The 21,261-nt window shown below is 37.2% G+C and overlaps 1 protein-coding gene across 2 annotated transcripts in view; it reads left to right on the top strand.

The window, feature by feature from the left end:
• VAV3 (vav guanine nucleotide exchange factor 3) overlaps positions 1–21,261 on the top strand; it is a gene marked incomplete at its 3' end in the record, with an annotated part of 291,483 nt that overhangs the window by 178,126 nt on the left and 92,096 nt on the right. For both annotated transcript variants that reach the window (XM_084243513.1, XM_084243512.1), the window contains exons 16-17: positions 8,516–8,617; positions 8,929–9,029. In XM_084243513.1, coding sequence (XP_084099639.1) covers positions 8,516–8,617; positions 8,929–9,029 — 203 coding nt within the window. The remainder of the gene's footprint in view (positions 1–8,515; positions 8,618–8,928; positions 9,030–21,261) is intronic.

Genomic DNA, 21,261 nt, shown 5'->3' with positions numbered 1-21,261 from the left:
ATGTTGATAAAATAGGTCCTGGAAGTCCCTAGAGAATTGCTTTTGATGAGCAACAATTCAGCATTATGTCTTTGACTCAGATTAAGAACACTGGAAGGAGCAGGAGCACAATTGTATTTTTAAGAATGTAGCTAAAGACATTGGCTATTCATCTCACACAGTGTCCCCTTTATAAAAACCCATGACAGAGGAGTTTTTCTAAGACTTGGGTGCCAGGAACATTTATGTAGTTCTCATAGCAGTGATACTGGCTTCCTCTTTGCTTTGGCTGATAAGAAATTTAGCGCCCTTATATTTAGTTTGATGTGTGTTTCATAATTAGTGATTTATCTTTTGGTTTCATTTTGTATACTAACTCTACTGTAATCACATAGCTTTAATTTCCTTTTGACAATCCATTAAACCTCAAAATATTTGTTGAATGCCTGCGTATACTTCACCCTGTGCCTGATATTAGATATAAGTACACTTTGACACACGCCTGACCTCATGGAACTTATAATCTTTTAGGGGGAGAAAGAAATATTAATCAAATCATCAGAGCAGTAAATGTAATAAAGGAAATTGTTATAATGAAGGAACATTGCATGATATTCTGAGACTCTATAATGGCACTATCCTTTTTAATAACAGAGGGGAGTTATTATAAACACACACACCACACACATGCACATTTATATTGTTTGCCATGTAGTATACATTTATACTTATATTTTCTTATAAATGCTTCTATTATAAAAAATTTTAAATACGAATAAATAGCTGATTATTTTTCCATTCTATGGAAGTACCATAATTTATTTATTTGCTGAATACTTTATCATTGGCCATCTAGCTTATTTACAGTTGTTCACTATTGTAAACAACAGAATTTTTTTTTCTTTTATTTTTTTTATCCAGGTTTTCTAGAGGGTAGTATACTAGCAAGGAAAAAAAATACATCTTACTCTCTCCCTCCCCACCAAAACTCAAAAGTTTGGCTATAACCCTGATTTTTTTTTCATTAACAATATTTATTAACACAAAACAAAACAAAAGCAGACAATTATAAACCAGAGACATCCTGGTTGTCTCTGTATTGTTGTGGAGGGAGAGGGATGAGGGTGAGGAAGGAAGAGAGAGAGGAGCAAGGGGATTATAGTGATGGTGCATGTGTAAACATTGTTTAAAAATGAACAATGATATAATCCTGATTTAATTAGTCAAGGTAGAAGATCTCATTGATAGCAGATAAAGCAAGGACAATTGCAGCCTAACTCAACTAGCTTTCCTTGGACCCATAGCTGCCGGTCTTCCTGCAAGTAGTTGCAGCTTGCCTGTTCCTGAAAGTTAAATATGTGCACTTTCATACTGGGGAATAGTCTCCTGTCTTGAAGCACTAGCATTCTACGTACTTCCATTTAAAGAAATATTTACAGGTGATGAGCTCTGTGGCTTCTCATGGAGCATCATAAAATCACGTCTCTCATGAAGACAGGGAGGAGAGGGCAAAGAAATGACTTTTCAAACAATATGTCTGTGTTTCCCATGAGCTGAAATAGCCTAATTTTTGCTTTATTAATGAGGCTGAATAGTTGATTACAGAATTGTCAGCCAGTTGTTTTTCTTTATAAAGTTCTTGGTCATATCCTTTGCATTGTTACTGTGGTGAAATTTATCACTGCACTGTCATTGATTTGTGATGACTCCTTTTATATCAAGAATGTTTTCACATATGTTGTCAACATTTAATTCAGTTTGTCTTTATTTCTTAATTGACTTGTGATATTTTTAACATAGTGATTAAGAGCACAGGCAATGTGACACCTCTGTTTCTCAGATCCTGTTTAGGACTTATTACCTGTGTATTTTAGTCAAGTTGCTTAACCTAATTAAAGCTTGCATGTATTGTTGTGGTTGGTTCTGTTGTTCTTTCATCTCTATAAATAGTCGATGCAAGGAATAAATTGAATAACACGTTTGCTGTTGAAACTTTAGAAAAATAACTAAAATTAAAAAAACATTAATATCATTCATAATGTTTTTACCTGTTCTCATTTTCACATGTGTATGTTAGTAAACAATTGTATGCCATATTAATGAGGGTGACAATTGTGGATACAAGTTGTTATGGATACAAGTTGTCCTCCTATGTTATATTGCAAATCCTGGTTAATACACAAGTGCACTTTGTCATTTCTAATTATTGGCAAGTATTGCATCACAAAGATTTTTTTAATTAAATCAACTCCATTTTTAATTGTTAAAAATATTGTATTGAGCCCTTCATGATTACATCTAATTAGCCCAATTTTGTGTCCAGTGATTACATTTTTTTAGGTTTTTGGCAATTTCTGTAGCTTCCTTATCTTTGTTCTTCCATCTTTTTTTTTCTTGTTCAAGCATGATATATTAAATGATAGGTTTTTTTATTTAAATTTTTATATCTTTTGGTTACTAGTTACTTAATCATGTTTCATATATTTGTTGATTTAAAATTTACTTCTAAAATAAATTGTCCTGTTAATTCTTTGCTGGTTTTTCCATTTGGGGTGTTCATTTCTTTTTCTCTTGGATTTTCCATAATATTTACATACTGTAAGGACCTTAATCTTTTATCATATGTATTACAAATATTTCCTTGCTTTCTCTTAATTTTTTATTGTTTTGGACTCTGAAAATTTTGGGTAGTCAATATTTTCCTCAAGTGCCTTTTTTTATTTCTTTTAAAACAAATTTTAGTTTTCTATTTAGAATTTACATTTAAATATGTAGTAGAAGTCCCACAAAAGCAATAATTTGGTCCATTTTGTTCCTTTTTGCTGATTGTATTCACGGCATATCATAGGGATATAACACATTTGTCAAATAACATCAATATTTAATTATCTCAACTACGTACTGTCATAAAATGTGTGACAGAAATGTAGCTTCCTTAACACTTCCAAAAAACTGGAAATGTATTTTTTAAAATATATTTTAATCTGTTATTTTTACTTTGAGTATTTCCATTAAATACTTTTCCCTTTTCATTTTACCTTCTTAATTCTTGCTCATCTTCAGATCTCAGCTCAAGTAGTGAAGCCCTCTGTGATAGTCCCCTGATGACAAGGTTGCATTTTGCATTATAAGTTTGTTAGCACTATTTTTCTTTGTGACACTTGTCACAATTGTAGTTTCACATTTCCCCCCGCCATGGAATTTATTTTTTTCCCCTATCAGCACCAAACAGGCATTATTTGTTTTTGCTCATTTACTATATCCCACTGCCTGGCACATATTAGGTATTGTATAATTTCTTAATTTTTAGAATGAATGAAAAATAAATATACTGTCACAAAAATCACATACCAAGTTCTTGCAAACTATGGTTCCCTTCAAATATATCTTCTGTAAAATTTTCTCTCTGTTTTGTTGTCAATCCCATGTGAATTTAATAATGATACCTTTAAAAGACATTTTAGTATGTCTTCAGTTAAAATGGCTTCTCACCTAGTCTTTATAATTCATTTAATTAAAAAAAAACCTCAACTATTCTTGCACATTTATTCAGGGGGGAAGTAATTGCTTTAAATTTATAAATCAATTTGGAGAGATTGTATTATTTATCATAAAATAATGAAACATTTTACTCAGGGATTTGGTGGGTAGCTTTTTTTTTACTTGAATACTTATTTTTTAGGAAGATATTTTATTTTTATTTTTTTATTTAAATATTTTATTTTATATAATCCTTACATCTTTTTCCATCTTTGCACAATGTATGCATTTTCATTTTGGTTATATTCCCCATACAATTGCACCTACCCCCTTATTTTGACTCTACTCCTTCCTTTACTTGAATACTTTTTATTCAAGCCAGTTAATTTTTAGTACTTTTTATTCAAGCCATTTAATTTTTTAATTTTATTCATTTAGAAGCTGAACAATTTACACTAGATTTTTCTTAGACATTTTTTGCACAGGTGTTAACTTGGCATGCTCTCTTTGCTGCCTTAGGAAGGTCTGCTTGCAAAAGTGGCCATGGTTTGTGTCTTGGAACTTGGGTTTTGAAATGTTAGTCCTAAGTGATAAGGTTCTTTGGAATGCCAAGGGTACTGAATTTCACTGTGCCAACCTTCTTAGGCATTTTTTTTTTCTCAACAGACAATGTGATTCATGTAAGTACCTACTTTCTTTCTGTGAGTTTTTAATGATTATGCAGGCTTAGAGTGCATAACGAATCATTGAACTCCAAGTCTCAAGGTTTTCCTGGGCAGCAACTCTATACATGTTTCTGTATTTCTTAACTGGAAAATGTTAGAAGTTTACAGATGGATTTGTCCAAGTATCATCTGACATATCTTTTTCTCTTACTAGGCTCATTAGTTTTGAATTTCTTGGCTTTCCCTAGTAAGCCTGATAATGCCATCTCCAAATGATAAGTCTGTGTCCTTTACTTACTATAACTCACATTCATTTTTCTTGTCATATTACATTGGTCAGATCTTCCAGAACAATGTTGAATAAAATGGTTGACTTGAGAAAGGCATATTTTAAGGTTGAATGGATAGAACAGAAGTTGTTCACAATTTCAGGGAAGAAGAAAGTAGAATAGGTGAGAGGTTGGGAGAAAATGAGTCTGAGGGAGAGGGGAAAAGTCCATGTACCTCTAGGTTGGAAGATGGAGTGAATGGTGATGGATAGAGATCAGAATTTGATTGGAATCAGATATGTTAGGAAAGGTGTGGCATTGAGTTTTGTTTGTGTTGCATATGAGACACCTGAGAAGCAGTTGGAATTCACATCTGGAGAATAGAGAAGCTGCCCAGGAAGGGTAAAGCTTCTGGTTCTCAGCTTAGCATTATCCATCGATCTAGGTGAGGAGGGACAATCGAGAACATATAAGGAATATCAGTATCCTTGCCCTGTATTTTATTGACTGATTAATGACATTATTAACAGGCCCTATATGAGGCAAAGGATGGGAATATTTTGTGAAATTTAATGGGATTCCATCCTAGTTCTCATAAGTAAGCTGCCATATATATTTTTTAAAGATTTATTTTTATTTATTTATGCATAAAAGAACTGGGGGGGGGTAGGCCAGAGGTGCCTTCTCTGGTGAGAAGATTCACCAGGGACAGAGTGGGGAACAGAACAGGTGGAGCTACTGAAATACACTGTTGAGGGGAGCAGCAAGTCTGCACCATGTGGGTTAGCTCCCTGGCTGGGGATCGAGCTCATGCCATGGCATCTTGATGGCTTGATAGTACGAGATTTTAACCCCTGCACCACCAGCGAGGCCCTGTCATATATCTTAATAGGTTATCACAATGAAATCCTTTGTGCATAGCCGCATGAATGTGCAAATGAGCAAACCCATATTTGATCTTCAGTCCTCTATGGGCAACACTGCTAGTTTTGAATTTCTTGGTTCTGTCTTGGTCTTGCTCTGTTCATTCTTGTTTCACTATAAGAAATTATCCACAGAGAAGCCACAAGCATTTTTTCCCCTTTGGTCAGCCAAATGTGGCATCCATCCCCATGCAATGTCTCACCTCTTTGGACTCTATCATCTTCTCAGCTCATCAATTCCATCTCCTCTCCTCACTCCCTGAAAGGACTCTACTCAAAGAACTCTTCATTCTGTTCCTGCTTCAGGGTCTTTGTATATGGTAGACTCTAGTAAATAGGAAATGAATGTATGTCCCTGTCTTATAGTTTTTCATGATAAGTAAATGTAAAAAAAACAATATGAAGAGCCTACTGTGCCTGGTTCTTTAAGGGTGTCCATCCAATACCCCTTTTCATCTCTTTTGTATTTACCCAGATCCTATAAACCTTGCGTTTCTCTCTCCTCTTCTCCCTCTACCTTTCCAACTTTTCCACTCCAACCAGCTTTCTCTCTTTGATTTTTACATCCCCACAGGCTAGAGACCATTTTGTTGATACACTCTTTTCTTCAGGGGGCATTGATGAGACTGCCTCAGATTCCTGGTTTTTCATTTATGTCTTCTCCTGAGTAACCCTGTTCCTTATTGTGCTTATATAATTACAAGTTCATTTCTGTTCCTAAGAACACTGAGTAATCTTCCTGCATGAAATTTCCAGGACACTGGGATTCGTCTGGGAACCTGTCCCTTGACAGTTTTGAGGTCTCTGCCATTCAGAAAGCCCTATCCTGATCACATTATTGTGTGAGCTTGGAATCAGTCATTCATGAATTGTGGGCAGTGCTCATTGAACAGCAACTCTGAGCCAAGCAAAGGCCCAAGCACTTTATACACATTACCTCACTTTATGAGTTCCATTTTATTAGTATTCGTGTTTTATACTCACTAACTTGCCCAAGGTCGCACTGCTACGATTTGCAAGTTAGGATTTAAGCCCAGATGGTCTCATTTCAGATTCCTGCTCTTTACTATGCTTTTATATTCTATAGTGTCTCCGTAGCCGTTCAGGGTCATAGAGCCCACTTTTATTCTTTAGTGTTTGATTTTTAAATTTTAAAATAAAATACAGTTATAGTTTTTAAAAATTCCAGCAGTTCTTCCATTCTATTCTACTCTTCCACTTCAAGTCTCATTTGCCTTATGGCAACTGCTATTAATGATATTTTCAGAATTTTTTTCTTTATCACAAAATTTTTCTTTTGGACCTCTTAGTGTGATCCTCCTGTCAGCTTTTCATCTTGTGCAGGGTTGACTTATTCTTAGTTGGTACAAGTTGAACAAATGGTCCGAAGGCAACTCTTACCTAAGAGAAAGGTATTCCTCTTGTGTCCCAGGCAGACCTAAAATTAATGCAGTTCTTATGTATTTGGGACCCATTTACATGAGTTTCTGCTTGAAGGAGATCTACTTTTATTCTAACTCCAGGCTGATGGATTCTTCAAGTTCCCACGACAGGAGCTGTTATTTGACCATTCATCTATCGCTCTATCCACCTTGGTGCACAGAGAAAAATGTACAACAGCTCTTCTGGCTCAGAAAATGGATTTCAATGCTCTTTTCAATGCATGACTTTGTGGACTCAAAAATCAAATGTTTTCTGAATAATGTGAAGAGCGTTTTGTTTGTGAATCGTTGTCTTTGCTCTACTCTTCCCTTTCTGAAGAAGAGCTCTATAATTTTTAATCAGCAACATAAATATGCCTCTATGGAAATGGCCAGGCTTTTCTGCATGTAGAGGAACATTTTCCTAAAAAGTGAGGTCACCAGAAGCACAGAGCAGAGAAATCCCAGATGGCACTAATATTTGATTTCATTTTTAGCACGCTCATATTCAGCAGATGGATTGGAAGGCTGACCTCTCTGACACTTCTGCATCACTACCCGCTACTCCAATTGCCTTTGTGAATGTTTTTTCATAAGGCTTCTCCTGGTGCCTCAGAGATTGATGCCTGGTTGCCTGCCTGTGTTATGCTTCATTACGCCAAGGCGCTGTGTGCTCGAGAGTGGCTGTATTATATAAAAGGGGAAATCCTAGCTCATCAGTATCTCAAACTTTTCCTGCAATCTCTCAAATGGCTTGTGATGGCTCAGGGAGCACCATCTTAGCTTTCCAAGTCTATGTCTGATTTGTGACCATTTTTAATTTTTCTAATTTTTTGGCTTCATGAGAGGGATAAATTATGATTCTTAAAAATCCTCTAGAAATGACTAAAGTTAATTGTTTCCTATGTCCCTACCAGACACAGAACTCTAGTAATTGTAAGGCAAATATTGCTGAATTCCTCCTTATGCTATAGCTTCGGTAGGTAAGGGGACAAATCTGGACTAGTGTTCCCAACTGTACCATTTCCTTTACTTTGGGATAATTTTTACTTGCCTCAGTTTCCTTGCCTGAGAACTTATGATTAGTCCCTAGCAGTTAGCACTGGTGTGAGGTTATAAGAGGTAGTAAACGTTAGGTGCTTGGCACAGTAAAGCACTGTGGATGCCAATTTGCAGTATCCTTGATATTTTGTTGTGTATATGAGTGTAACAAATAAAATACAAAATGTAAATAATAATAAAATAGTTTTAATTTTTTAAATTACAAGACAGGCCAATTTTTAAAAGTTTTTAATGATCAAATGGATGCTTTGTTTAAAAACTTTTTATAAATTTATTTTATTCACTTTTAGTGGATCATTGCATAACCCAGCTGCAGCACCCTCTCCCCCTCCCTCCCACCCTCTCCAGCTAGTTTGTATTTCAGTGATGTGGTGAAAAGAAACTGTCACACAGCATGAATATCCAGTGGGTTTTGTGTTTTTCCTGGCTGGTTGACCTATGTGGCTGTGCTGTTAAGTTCTCAGGAACACTTAGTTCTGGGGAGGATTAGGTTGCTTCAATCCTTCCATGGTGCTGAGTCTCACACAACCAGATTTTGGTGCATATTTTAGTGCCATGCATGCTTTTGACTTAGAAAACACTGCAAACTTAATAGCCTTTTTTGCTTGAATTCTGATTCAAGCCAATGTAGCATGGATGAGTTTAGGCTTCAGATGATGAGGCTGTTGCTATGTTGTGAAACTTTCTTTAGGAAGTTACTTTCTTTATTTTTATAGATCTAATATAAGGCCAGACTATGCAGATTCCAACTTCCATGAGTTCAAGATGCACACCTTTACCCGGGTTTCATCCTGCAAAGTCTGCCAGATGCTCCTCAGGTAAGCTTTCTCTGTCCTGTTTTTTCAGCTTAATGGAACTAATATGATGACTAAGTGCTTCAGATATTTATAATATTCCAATCTAAGTGTTCTGAAGTGGGGATATGGCTTCACAGTTTGGATCCAACAGGGTGTTGCTATGCCTGGGACCTGGACAATTGCATTCGCGTCCCCAGAAAGGCCCTTGTCCTCTGCTGAAAAGAATTTTGAATTAACACTGTATTTCCTTGCTTCCCTTTCTTGCACTAATGATTTCATATAGGCTGAATTTAGCATCTTTTAACATATCACTCTCTAATTTTACCTTTCAGAGGAACATTTTATCAAGGCTATTTATGTTTTAAGTGTGGCGCGAGAGTGCACAAAGAATGTTTGGGAAGAGTAGACAATTGTGGCAGAGTTAATCCTGCTGGTAAGTCATGTTTATTGTTGTGCTTCTGCTTTTAATTAGGACATAAAACTTGCTAAACTTAATTATGGCTTAATTTACTCTTAATATGTGTTTATTGTAACATCTCTGTTTTGGAAAGTACCATTTATAAGCACAATTAGAAAATTATTTGAAATTCATGGGGCTTGTGCATGTACCTGGGAAACAGGGGACTTAGGAGGGGCTTGGAAGGTGTCATGTTATCCATTTAATTAACCCCAACTCCCACATCTCACTAACAGTGTACAAATAAAGCCAACACTACAAATGGAGTAACAAAAACAAAGCCAAAAAAGTTATTCTTCACTTACTGTGTTTAGTTACTTCCTTATTCTCTTAAATAGCTCAGAAATACTAATGATACCGGAAATAAACATCACACAGCCTAATTCATGAATAAATGAATTGAATACATTGCCTTTTTCTAGATTTTACATAAAGCATATATCCTTTGGATTTTGTGTAAATATTTTCTGCTTGGTTTTAAAAATAATGCTCCACAATTGTTGCATGAGGTAGTTTTCTAAGACTGTTGGCAATTATGTATTCAGTAGCCTTTGCCTCTCTGCTCCTCTTGGGCTCTCTTCTCTTTCTTTTATGGCCTCTTTATTCTTTCTCTTTCTTCTGCTTTCTCTTTGTCCTTTTCCCTGGAGTTTCTCTGTGCTTTATCAATAAGACCTTTCAAAATAAGTAAAACTTTTTGAAAAGAAGAAAGGGATCTTTAATAGCTTGAGTTCTAAAGGTAGCCATGTCAACCTTTGATTTTCCCAAAGGAAAAGGTGGACATTGAATTATTTTGGATAATATGAAGAGTGAAACAGAGAAGAATAGCTCATTTCAGAACTGAGTTCAGAAAATGGGCAATTGTAAAAAAAAAAAAAAAAAAAAAAGGTGTGAATCCTATTAGAGGGCTGAGATCACACAAATTCCTCTTTTGCTCCTTCAGCAGGTATTTTTAAGGACCCCATGAGCCTTTCTCTGTGCTAGATATGGGCAGCTGCAAGGAGAAAGATCCCGTATTAGTTGAGCACCTGCATGGTGCTTGCTCTGCTTGGGCTATTGCTCCACCTTCTTGTATGAGCTCAGTCATCCCCAGGGCAGCCAAAGTGTTTATGCAACTTTGCTGACAAGATTAGTACCTACTCATGTTTTTGAAGTTTTATTATAATAGTTTACAAAGTTATAATAAAAGAAATGTTATGTACCAGTATTGTTATTCTTTAATTGCCTACCTGATACAATGGATCCCTTGAATTTCTTGTTGCTCAGTCATTCTGGGACCCATCATTTACCTTTGAGGACAATGGACATGCTGTTTGCTCATGTATTTTTATAAACCCCAGAGCCCTGCCTTGTTGAGGTTCAGTCTGTCAAGAATATAAAGTGGTCCCAGAATTGGCACACCTCTTGCATTCTAAAGGAAGTCCTATAGGAGAAGATTTGAGAATCCCATAGAGAAGGGTAAAGATATCACTCTCATTTGCTGGCTACCTGAGCTTGGGAAAGTTACCAAAACCTTCTGAGCTTTTGTGTATTCATCTTTAAAATGAAAATTAGAGGATTATTGTGAGGTTTGAAGGAAATAATGTTGGTGCTTAGCACAGTGCCTGGGTGTAAACTCCGTATTATAATGCAAGGTGTTATGAGAAGTCAGATTTCTTGTTTTATTTTTTTCCTCAATGAGATGGGCTTCTTCTGTACTTTTGTTACCATTTTATCATATGCAGCAAAGGTGAATAGAAAAATCATTGAACAACCAAACTTGGAGGTGACACACAAAAATGGCATTAAAATGACTTAAAAATTTTAACCTTTATGTTTAAAAAGTCAAAAGAAACAGGAATTCCTCGGCCAGCTACATCCAAGCATGGTGCCTTCCTAGTGCCTGTTCTCATCATGGTCTCCATGTCCTCTGTGTGGTGAGATAGCGGGTGTTGGCACAGAAGCCACCAGCTGTGGGGACTTGGTTTGAATATGGTTCGGCAACTTAGATGCTGGGGGACTTTGGGCCCCAGTTCTTTAATCTTTGCCAGTCTTGGTTTCTTCCCTTATAAATAGGGATAATAGCACCTCTTATCCTTTAAAAGTTCTTTTGAACAAAGACTTACAAAGTGCCAGGTTCAGTTCTAAGTACTTTACCACTCTATTGACTTACTTAGCACTATCAAGACTTCGTAAAATTGGTTTTATTGCTGTTCTGATCTTAACAGGTGAGCAACCGAGACACAGAAAAATAAGTAACTTGTCTAAGCTGTTTAGTCAATAATGCCAAGGTGCAAATGCAGAGAGCCCAGCTACTGGGTATTCTTAACTCCTGGGCTGTGCTCCTGGTTCTGTCAGTTAACTCTGGTGACACATGTCCAATGCATAGTACTTAGCCCTAGTGAATGACCGTGTGCTTTGTTTTCTCTGTGAAAGAAAGAATTTTCTAATAGCTTTTAAAAGCAAAACGACTTTGGAATTTAATTAAATTAGTAACTACCAAACACATTTTTATTTAAATGTTTTGAAGTGCTAAGAGCAATTCAGACATCTGTGCAGGACATATTTGCCTTGTCCCTATGGAATATCTCAGGGTGGTAGAAATTTAGACACCTCAACTTCCAGGGCTGCTTAATTTATTTTATTTTTTTAATTTATTTATTTATACAAGCACTGGGTACAGTCAGAAGTGGGGGAGGGTGAGAGAATTCACTAGAGCCAGAGGAGAGAGCAGAGCAGGTGGACTGACAAAGTACACTGCTGAGGGGAGCAGCCGGTGGCAGAAGAGGTCTGCCCGCCATGTGGGACCCTCGCCCAGCGGCCGGGGATTGAACCGGCGCTGCAGAGGCTGCGGGCAGCTTCGCAACCCAGTGCTCAACTGCTGTGCCACTGGGGAGGCCCCAGAGCCTCTTATTTTAAGATAAGGAATCTGAGTCAAAAAATAAGACAATAAGATAACTATAACCAAGACTTTCAGTGCCTTGAAGATTATAGGTAATGCTTCTTTATACAGATAGCACTCATTAAAAGGTAGTTTCATACTCTAAACCTGTTATATAATTCATTATAAAGTAGGAAAGAGTTTTTTTTTTTTTTAATAAATTTTATTGTTATATTCCCCATACAATTGCAGCCCCCCATTCTGACCCCAATCCCTCCCCTCCCGCCCCCGCCCCCCTAAAAGTGTCTCTGGTTCATAGTTTTTTGTTGATTTTGATTTTCACTTTCTTATAGTTATTCATTTTCCTGGTCCATTATTTAAGTTTTCTAGATTCCTGCTATGAGTGAGACCATCCGGTATTTTTCTTTTTCTTTTTGGCTTATTTCGCTGAGCATGATCCCTTCCAGCGCCATCCATGTTGCAGCAAATTGCATGTGTTTATCTTTTTTGAATGCTGAGTAATATTCCATGGTATATATGTACCACATCTTCTTGATCCAGTCATCTATTTTTGGGCATTTGGGTTGTTTCCAAAGCTTAGCTATTGTAAACAGTGCTGCTATAAACATAGGGGTGCAGGTGTTCTTTGGAATTGATGTTTCTGTGTCCTTTGGGTACATACCTAGGAGTGGAATTGCTGGGTCATATGGAAGCTCTATGTTTAGTAGGTCCAGAAATCTCCACACAGCTTTCCACAGTGGTTGGACCAGTTTGCACTCCCACCAACAGTGCAGAAGAGTTCCTTTTTCTCCACACCCTCGCCAACATTTGTTGTTGCTAGTTTTTTTAATATGTGCCATTCTCACTGGTGTAAGATGGTATCTCATGGTAGTTTTGATTTGCATTTCCCTGATGACAAGTGATGTTGAACATTTTTTCATATGCCTGTTGGCCATTTGCATTTCCTCTTCAGAGAAGTTTCTTTTAAGCTCTTCTGCCCATTTTTTGACTGGATTATTTTCTTTGTTGTTGTTGAGTCTCATCAGCTCTTTGCAGATTTTTGTGATCAGTCCTTTATCATTAGTGTTGGGTGCAAAAATGTTCTCCCAGTTGGTGGGGTTTCTCTTTGTTTTTGTTATTGTCTCTTTTGCTGTGCAAAAGCTCTTTAATTTGATATAGTCCCAGCTGTTTATCTTTGCCTTCACTATCACTGCTTTGGGTGATGTGTCTGTAAAGATGTCTTTGATGTGCAAATCATGTAGTGTTTTGCCTATATTTAGTAGGAAAGAGTTTTTTAACCTCTGGCTAAATTTGCTTCTAGAAGTTATGAACACAATCCTTTTCTTGTCTTGATTCTCTCTCTGCCCTGGATCCTTATGTTCTCTTCCATTCTCCTTCTGCTTTGTACATCTGTGTCCCTACTCTCTTTCATCCATATCTCTCCTCTCTCCTTCCTTTCTTTATTTCCTCTCCTCATTCTCTCCCACCTTCTCACCTACCCTCTCTCTCCCTCCCTCCCCCGCTTCTTTCCAGTCTCTCTGTCTTTTCCTGCTCAAGATTTTAAAGAGACTAATGACACTATCACTGAATGCTGAGTCAGCTAAGTAGTGGAACGAAGGACTAAGAACCTGCCCAGAAGGCTCCCCCTTTTTTGCTTCCCCATAAATAGAGGGACCTTAAACTCAGAGCAAGGAGGACTCTATTATACATCTACTAGCCACCTTCTCTACCACATTCCCAGACACCCTTTAAATTGGGAAGTTATGACATCCTGTCCTCCTCACATACTTTTCTTCACTGGTGTAGGGAGCAGTGGGTAAAGTGTAAATTTGAGCTTGGTGAGTCTGATGTGAATGTAATAAATTAGAGTAGTATTTTGAGGACATGAACAAGATCTGTGGGCCTTATCTAGCCTACAGAGATTCCCAATTTTTTCCCCAATGTTGATTTTAAGCTTTGCACGGTTGTTTTTGGTACCCAGGAATTGCTTATAGCATTTCATCCGTGTGGCTTCCATGACGGGTATGATGATGGCGGGAGCAGGGCAGGAAAAGACATGACATATCAGGAACTGTACACATAGTTTACTTAAGTGGGACTTTTGTAAGGAGGAGAGTATGGTGTCATTTCAAGAGACACTAACTTGAGAGGAATTCATCCCAACAGCCAAATTTAAAGCAAGTGAATTGTATTGGCAATATCAAATGGGTAAGCAAAATTCAGATTCCCCCATGAAATTAATCATAATGTTTTGAGATTGACTCCAGCATTACAGAGCTTTATAGCTCCATTGCTTAGCACACTCTTCCTAGAGATTCTGATAGTCTTAGTGTAAGGCAAGAGTCCATTTGTTATCCAGAAAGCTGTGACTTCTAGGAATGGTTAAATTGTTATAAACGGTGAATATTTGGGATGGAAGTTTGTTCCAAAATTGGGCCATGCCATTTTATTCAACACTTAACATATTTATAGATAAGAGAGTAGTCAGGTGGAGAAAAGGCTCTCATTGCACTCGACACAATAACCCCTCGCTAGCTAAATGAAGACTAGAGAAACTTCTGCTCTACCGTCTCATCACCAGATCCACTGATCATCACATTTACCTTACTTGGCCATGATTCTTTCACACTGTTTTTCTCAGGTTCTTTGAAGACCTGATTAATTTCCCTGACATTAGTCACCAACTGCACAGCATGCAGATAAGCCTCCCTTTCCATTAAGGCCATTTCCCTGAACTCTGGTTTTAAAGTTTCCATCTTTACCTCACTTGCCGCTTTTCAGGTGTCCTGTACTGACCTCCAATTTCACATATCTAAAGCCAGCTTCATTAGTCACTACCACAAACTTCCTCCTATTATTCCTTGTCTTATTTGAACCACCATGCATATATTGAATCAATATATAGACCACCATGGATATATTGAGTCAATCCTGAATGTGAGCTTGAACTTCCCTTCATGCCTCAGCTTCATTCACTTACCTGTTCTTACTTATCCTTTTAAATCTCTTTAAATTAACTGATATGCTATTTCTGTAGATAAACATTTTTGAACATCTCATGTCTCTTGATTAGACAACCACAAAAGTTTCCTCACTCCTTGCTGTTCATCTTACTCCTTTTGTATAATTTTCAACTTGATCATTATTAAAAATGAAATCTAATTGTGTCATGCTTCTGCTATTTTACTTTCCATCCCTTACAGAATAATGTTCAAACTCCAATTAGACTGTGAGCATCTCACTGGTAAAAGCCACGCTAATTGATGTTGGTAACCTCTGGGAAGCCAGGGTGGATAAATGAGTGAATAGATCAATAATAAGTGGACATGTTAGTGAGTAGAACTATAGTGCACTAGGGTCCTGAAGATCACTATAGCTTCAAACCAGAAGCAGAAAGCTATGGGAGATTGTACAGATGTTGGTTCCACTCTTGTAGGAACTAGAGCTTGAGATGGATGTAGGGTAAGTGGAATAAAAGCCCCATCAAAATAAAAACCCATCTGAATCCCTAACTTCAAGAGTGAAAGACAGAAAAATGGGCAGACCTTTTGCATTCCTTTCTAGAATTTATGCAAAGAAAGGCTCATGACCAAAACATAGAGTATCAGAACTTTGATTGGATTAGGTTAATAAGTAGCAAGAAACTCAACCATCTCACAGAACAACTGATGACAAAAATGCCTCTACTTCTGAGGATATCTATTTCCTGATGCAGTTAATCCCATTTTTAGAATATTTGCTTGGCTCTTATGATATCCTTTACCTGAAATATGTTCCCTTTTCTCCTAATAGTTGTAAGATCTAATCTTCCTTTACATTCTCTCCAAGTGCAATCATTTAACCTCACCTGGACTACTCAAGTGTAGTCTGAATTAAATTGTTCTTTCTAACTTGCATGGAGATTTTACGCATTTGCCAAGGTTAGGCTGGATTGTATAACTAAAAAACTCAAAATTCCAGTGATGTTAACACAGGAGTATGATCATTTTTCATATACATGCTATTTGCTGTGGGTTCTGTGGCCTCCAGGGTAGCCCCTTCTAAGTAATGGTTTGGGGATCCAAGCTGGTCCCATTGTGACTCTGCCAATTCAACACATGATCTCTAGGATTTCTACTCCTAAGTCCCATGAACTAAAAGTAAGCATTGCCACTTGAAAAAAAAATTATAGCCCACTGGCTGTTGCCAATCACATGGCCTTGATTTAATTACAAGGGAAGCTAGACAACATTGTGGAACACATAGGGTATTTGGTCTTGGTCTCTATCACTTTTTATTTTCTCTAGTAGATTTTATGCTCCTTGTGGTAGGTGATGTATTTATCTTTTGTCTCTATGCCTTAGTACCAAGCCTAAACTTGAGTCCTTAATATCAAGTTCTTCATTTTTTTTCCCAAGGAAGCATATTCCAACTCAAATAGTCTTTAATAGTAGTAAAAAATGTGGCTAAATACCAACCATTAAGCATTTGAAATAGCTTTATGTTCTTCTTTTTGTGGAAGTTAAGATTTCTTTTGATGTTGTCTTCTCCATGTTCAGAAACCTTTTAATTTTTATGCTCTACAGCCCTTATATTTATCTAGTCTTTATTCATCCTTGAAATAATAGTTGGCAAAAAATGCAGTGCATTTCTGAATGAAGCCAGTATTAATAATTGACTAGCACAGATTATTAACTCTGGTCCATTTGCAGTATAAAAAAAAGGGTGTTTCAGTTTATTTCTTTATGTTTACAAGACAAACTATGCAAGTTGGAAACAAATTTGAAGGTTGGGTGATTAAATTATGTCTTATTTGAGAGTTTGCATGGATACATGTTCTCCTTTCCTTGAACTTAAGTTGACACCTACCTTTCACCATGGCAACCTCAGTAAACAACACGTACTTGGACTCTTAAGTGCGCTGCCAAAACTCAACCAACCTTAACAATGAATAGGAGGAACTCCATTATATGAGACTCTCTCAACAAGTCACTGCAATGAAGCTAATATAATTCTAGGGTGGATTTTTTCCTCCCAGCACATCACCATGTAGGTATAATCCTAGACTGCAACCTTAGGGCACATTTGTGTTTTTCTTCTGCTAGAATATATGGCTAACCCCCTTTGGTTCTGTTCTTACCATGACATTGAGCAATATAGTTTGCTTTGCATCCTCTCAGTTTAAACAAAGAAAGTAACATCGGGAGTCAAATATTTCTGGAGCAGACGTTTCTGGTTTAATGCATCTTTTCTTTTTGTCAGAATGCAAGCTTCAGCTGCTCTAATATTTAACTGAAGTAGATCCCCATTTGCTTTTCTGTTTAATCGATCTTTTATCTAGGCCAGCTGCTGCGCCTGCTGCTGTTGTAACCACTTCTAATTGGAAGGAAGTTGCCTTGGTGTCCTAGTGGTTTAAACCTGCAAGATTGTTACCTTAGAACCTGCACCCCAACTTGGCATTGGAAATGACTTTTATAAAATAGTATTGCAGAATTTTATCATAAGTGATAAGCTTTTAGAATATATTTTATTTCAGACATCTACCACGAGGCATTTTATCACATCACTTTCACATGTGCTGAGGTCTGATCATTGATTTCATCACTAAAAAAATGACTTTGATGCTACTTAATATTATTTAAAATCTTTTACACAAATTAGTATTCCTTTTTAACTTCTCAAGACAATTTTATACTCAGAAGTAGTTACTAGTTTTTCCATTGAACTATCTGGGTTAGTTTAATGATATATTCATAATTATTAAAGTGAATTGGAAACTCTTAGATTGTTGGATTCCTGTTAGAACTCCTGAAAATACTTGAAATCAAAGCCTCACTCCAAACATTATTTATAGTTTCCACCCCCCCCCAAAAAAATTGCTGTATATCTGAGTGGGGAACAAACCATTTGTGCAATATCTTCTAAAATTTGATTAGATCAATTTTTGGTTTTAAAGTTTTACAACAATAGCAGGTTAGCTGTGATGACAGGGTACTTTCAAAAACTGTATCAGTAATTACTTTTCTGTGGCCCCTTTTGAGGTAAACAGTCTTACTGGACATTGATTTGTTTAGTCTTAAGAAATAGAACTTCAGATAAGAGACAAAGCAAATTGTGTAATAATGTATGCACTGAGAGTTACTGGTATTGGAAAAACAAATATAATAGGTCTGAATTTTATGTTTGAACAAATGAATTATATAATGTGAGTCTAAAGCCAGTGAAAATCATTTCTCTTACACAAATATTCATGTTGAGCCCTGTACTGCTTGGAAGCTGGAGTTCTGCAGAGGCTCCAGCACCTCAGTAACACCATTTCTCCGAATTACAATAAACCCGTTGGGACATGATGAAAGAATACAAGGTATAACCCCTTGAGGGCTAGTGAGTCACCATCTAGAAAGGTTCTTGAAAGGGTAAGAACATTTTATAGTTTGATCAATAGGAGACAAGAAATAGACTGCAGGGTAGAGACAAGTTGAGGATTAAAATCTTTTGGAAACTTGAAGAATTGAATTACTATCCTAAGAAAGTTCCCAGGGGAAAAATACAGAAAAGGAGTGAGACGTTCCATCAGATCTCACCCAGCAACCTTTCTGTTGATATTTGCTTAGAATTCATTCAAATTAGATTTGATGATCATCAGCCCTGACTATGGTAGTCCCGATGCAGAACTGTGGACCCCAGAGTTTTTCATGGAACCTAGCCTCCACCATAAGAGTTTTGGGTGTTTATCAGCAGGAGGTGGTGGATGGTGTTACAATTCAAAATTAGAGCGACTTTTCCATTGAATATTTTATACAAAGAGGCACTTACCTTTCTTTTTTGTGTGGGGTGGCAGGATGACCTTTACTTTGAAATGTCTGAGACAATGTTACAGTTGGGTTTTTTTTTTCCTCTCATCACTGTTATTTTTAGTATAAATTAACAAAATTCCTTTAATACGATTATCAGAATTTAAATTGTTGGTAGGAGACAATCGTTTCAGCTGAATGGTCATTAGGGTAAGCATATATAGCCTGATAATTTCTGCACTAAGAACATGTTCTGAATGGATTTCAGTTCTTTGACTTTTGCCCTATCAGAAAGTTTATAGAATGCTACCATGAGACATGACCAAATAAAAATGCAGACTTTCAAGACCCATCAGAATGCAAACTGTTTTGTGTTAAGCTGTACAAGAGATGGTCCTTTTCCTGGGCAGCAGGATGAGAGTGTTGCACAGATGTGGTGGCCATGAAGCCAGGGAGTGGCAGCAAGGGAAGATAAAGCCCAGTTAATGACTTATGTCCTTAGAATTAAAGTTGCATCTAACACAAAGCCCCCCTCCATTTTTTTCTATCTGTACTACACAGAGGAGGCATCGTATAGAGCAGATCTTAATGCATGTAGTCAGAATTATGGGGAAAGCTGATTTGTTCAATGAGATGCCAAAGAAAGAAGTAGACAAGAATCAGGAGATTTTTTTATTATTATTAATTTATTTTTGTACATTGTTTGCTTTTTCCTTCCATAGAATTTACACCACCAGTTCTCCCGTGCGCCATCACTGTAGTCCCTTGTGTTCTTCCCGACCTTGCCCTGATCTCTGTCCCTCTCTCTCCCATGCAGAATGTCTCAAATTTACGGGGGGAGAGTTGAATAGGGGAATCAGCTGAGTCTAATTTGTTCTTCATTGAATACTAAGTCCTGTTCATACCTCATCTGGACCACACACCCTCTTGAATTCTCTGATAGATGCTCATTCATTCAGCCGTCTGACCGGCTTGCACTTGAAAACTATGCAATTAGTTATAAAAAGCCTATAGTTGAGGGCCTTCTGTCCCTGCATTTGTTTTCTGAGTGAAGACGTGCAAATGTCTGCATAGCCAGATAACCACCTTAGATACCATCATTTCCTCTTCCTGAGGAACACCAGGTGACCTCATGGAACATGGTATAACATCTGTAGTCACATAGGTTATCATGACTTTTACCCCCAAAAATATGTTTAAAGCATATTGTAAAAAGCTCTATTTCACCAGGGCATAAAACACTTCGAAACAGAGTCAGAAAAAATGTGACACTTTGAATTAAAATTAAGGTGTATACAGTTACGAATACTAAGTCTGAAATATCTAAGGTTTTCCCATATTAGAGGTCATCTAAAAATATCAAAGCTTTCCCCAGTCTCTTTGGATGGAAACTTCAAACTCTCCTTCTATTTGGTCCTTCTTATAAATGTGTAATTTCTGGTTCAGACTCTTTCTCTAACCAGTAGAAAAGTAGTTTAGGGCTATTCTTACATACAGGTCTTCTGGTCAAACCAGTGAAACAGGTATGAAAGCTGCTCTGTTAGGATCCCAGGTTCACCTAATCTGGTTTCAATGTCTGGGCATGATCTCCTGTCAAATAATTCCTTTTAGACCTTCTCCTAAACCTATCTTCGGAGACTGTTTCTCTTCTGAAACATTGCATCTTTCTAATGGAGAGGAAAGAGCTTTCTGTCCAGGAATACCACTTTGTGAAGGTCAGCTTCTCACCTGTAAAGATGCCTTCTCTCATCCATGAAAGCTGACAAGAGAGAGTTTGATATTGACAAAGGAATGCAGACTTAGTTTTTCTCCAGAAAGGTGGCTTTTTGCCTTTTTTTGCCCAAGGTTTCTCCATTTCCATTAGTCAGGAGTTGCCCTTTAAAAAAATAAAACCTTCTGTTCCATGCCCCAGGCAGTCTTCCTGTGGAAAGTAACTGGTGGCAGCCAGCTGGGTGCTGTGATAGACTTCTCTCCTTGAATTCTGATTATGGGGCTTCTTGATTCTTGATTCTTGGGGCTCTTAAAGAAACAACCCACAGCACTCTTATTTGTGTTTGCCCTTTCTCTCCTGATGTTCCCCTCAGCTTCTTCTTTTCTCAGCTACTTCTTCAGAGGATCATTTTGGGTGGGAAAAGTATAAGCATAGGCCAAAAACACAGTGTCTTCACAATATGGAGAAGGTATATGTATAGATGCTTCTAGGTCAAGGAAAGGAAGCAAAACTATTATCTGACAGTTTTCCATGCTCAATATCTGCCTTTACCCTCAGAGTGACCCTTTGCCCTCTGCCATGTTACTCACATGAAGATATCAGGGATCTTTATAGCTGTTGGTGGTCGTTCAAGAACCGAAATGTAGTGAACAGACTTTCTGCTATTTACAGCCAGGTAAACCGGGGATGACAGGAAAAATTAGCATTGGAATCAAACCGGACAGTGTTGTATTTCCATGTTTGAATCAAACTGTAATCCTCCCAAATTTAAAAGTGAGAGCCACTAAATTGTCAAAAAAAAAAAATAATAATGCAGTGTTGTGCTACATGAAATTCACAATTGTTATAGTCAATGCACTATCTTTG

Source organism: Talpa europaea, assembly GCF_964194135.1.
Source record: "Talpa europaea genome assembly, chromosome: 9".
Classification (NCBI taxonomy): domain Eukaryota; kingdom Metazoa; phylum Chordata; class Mammalia; order Eulipotyphla; family Talpidae; genus Talpa; species Talpa europaea.
This window is presented reverse-complemented; position numbering and strand designations above follow the sequence as displayed.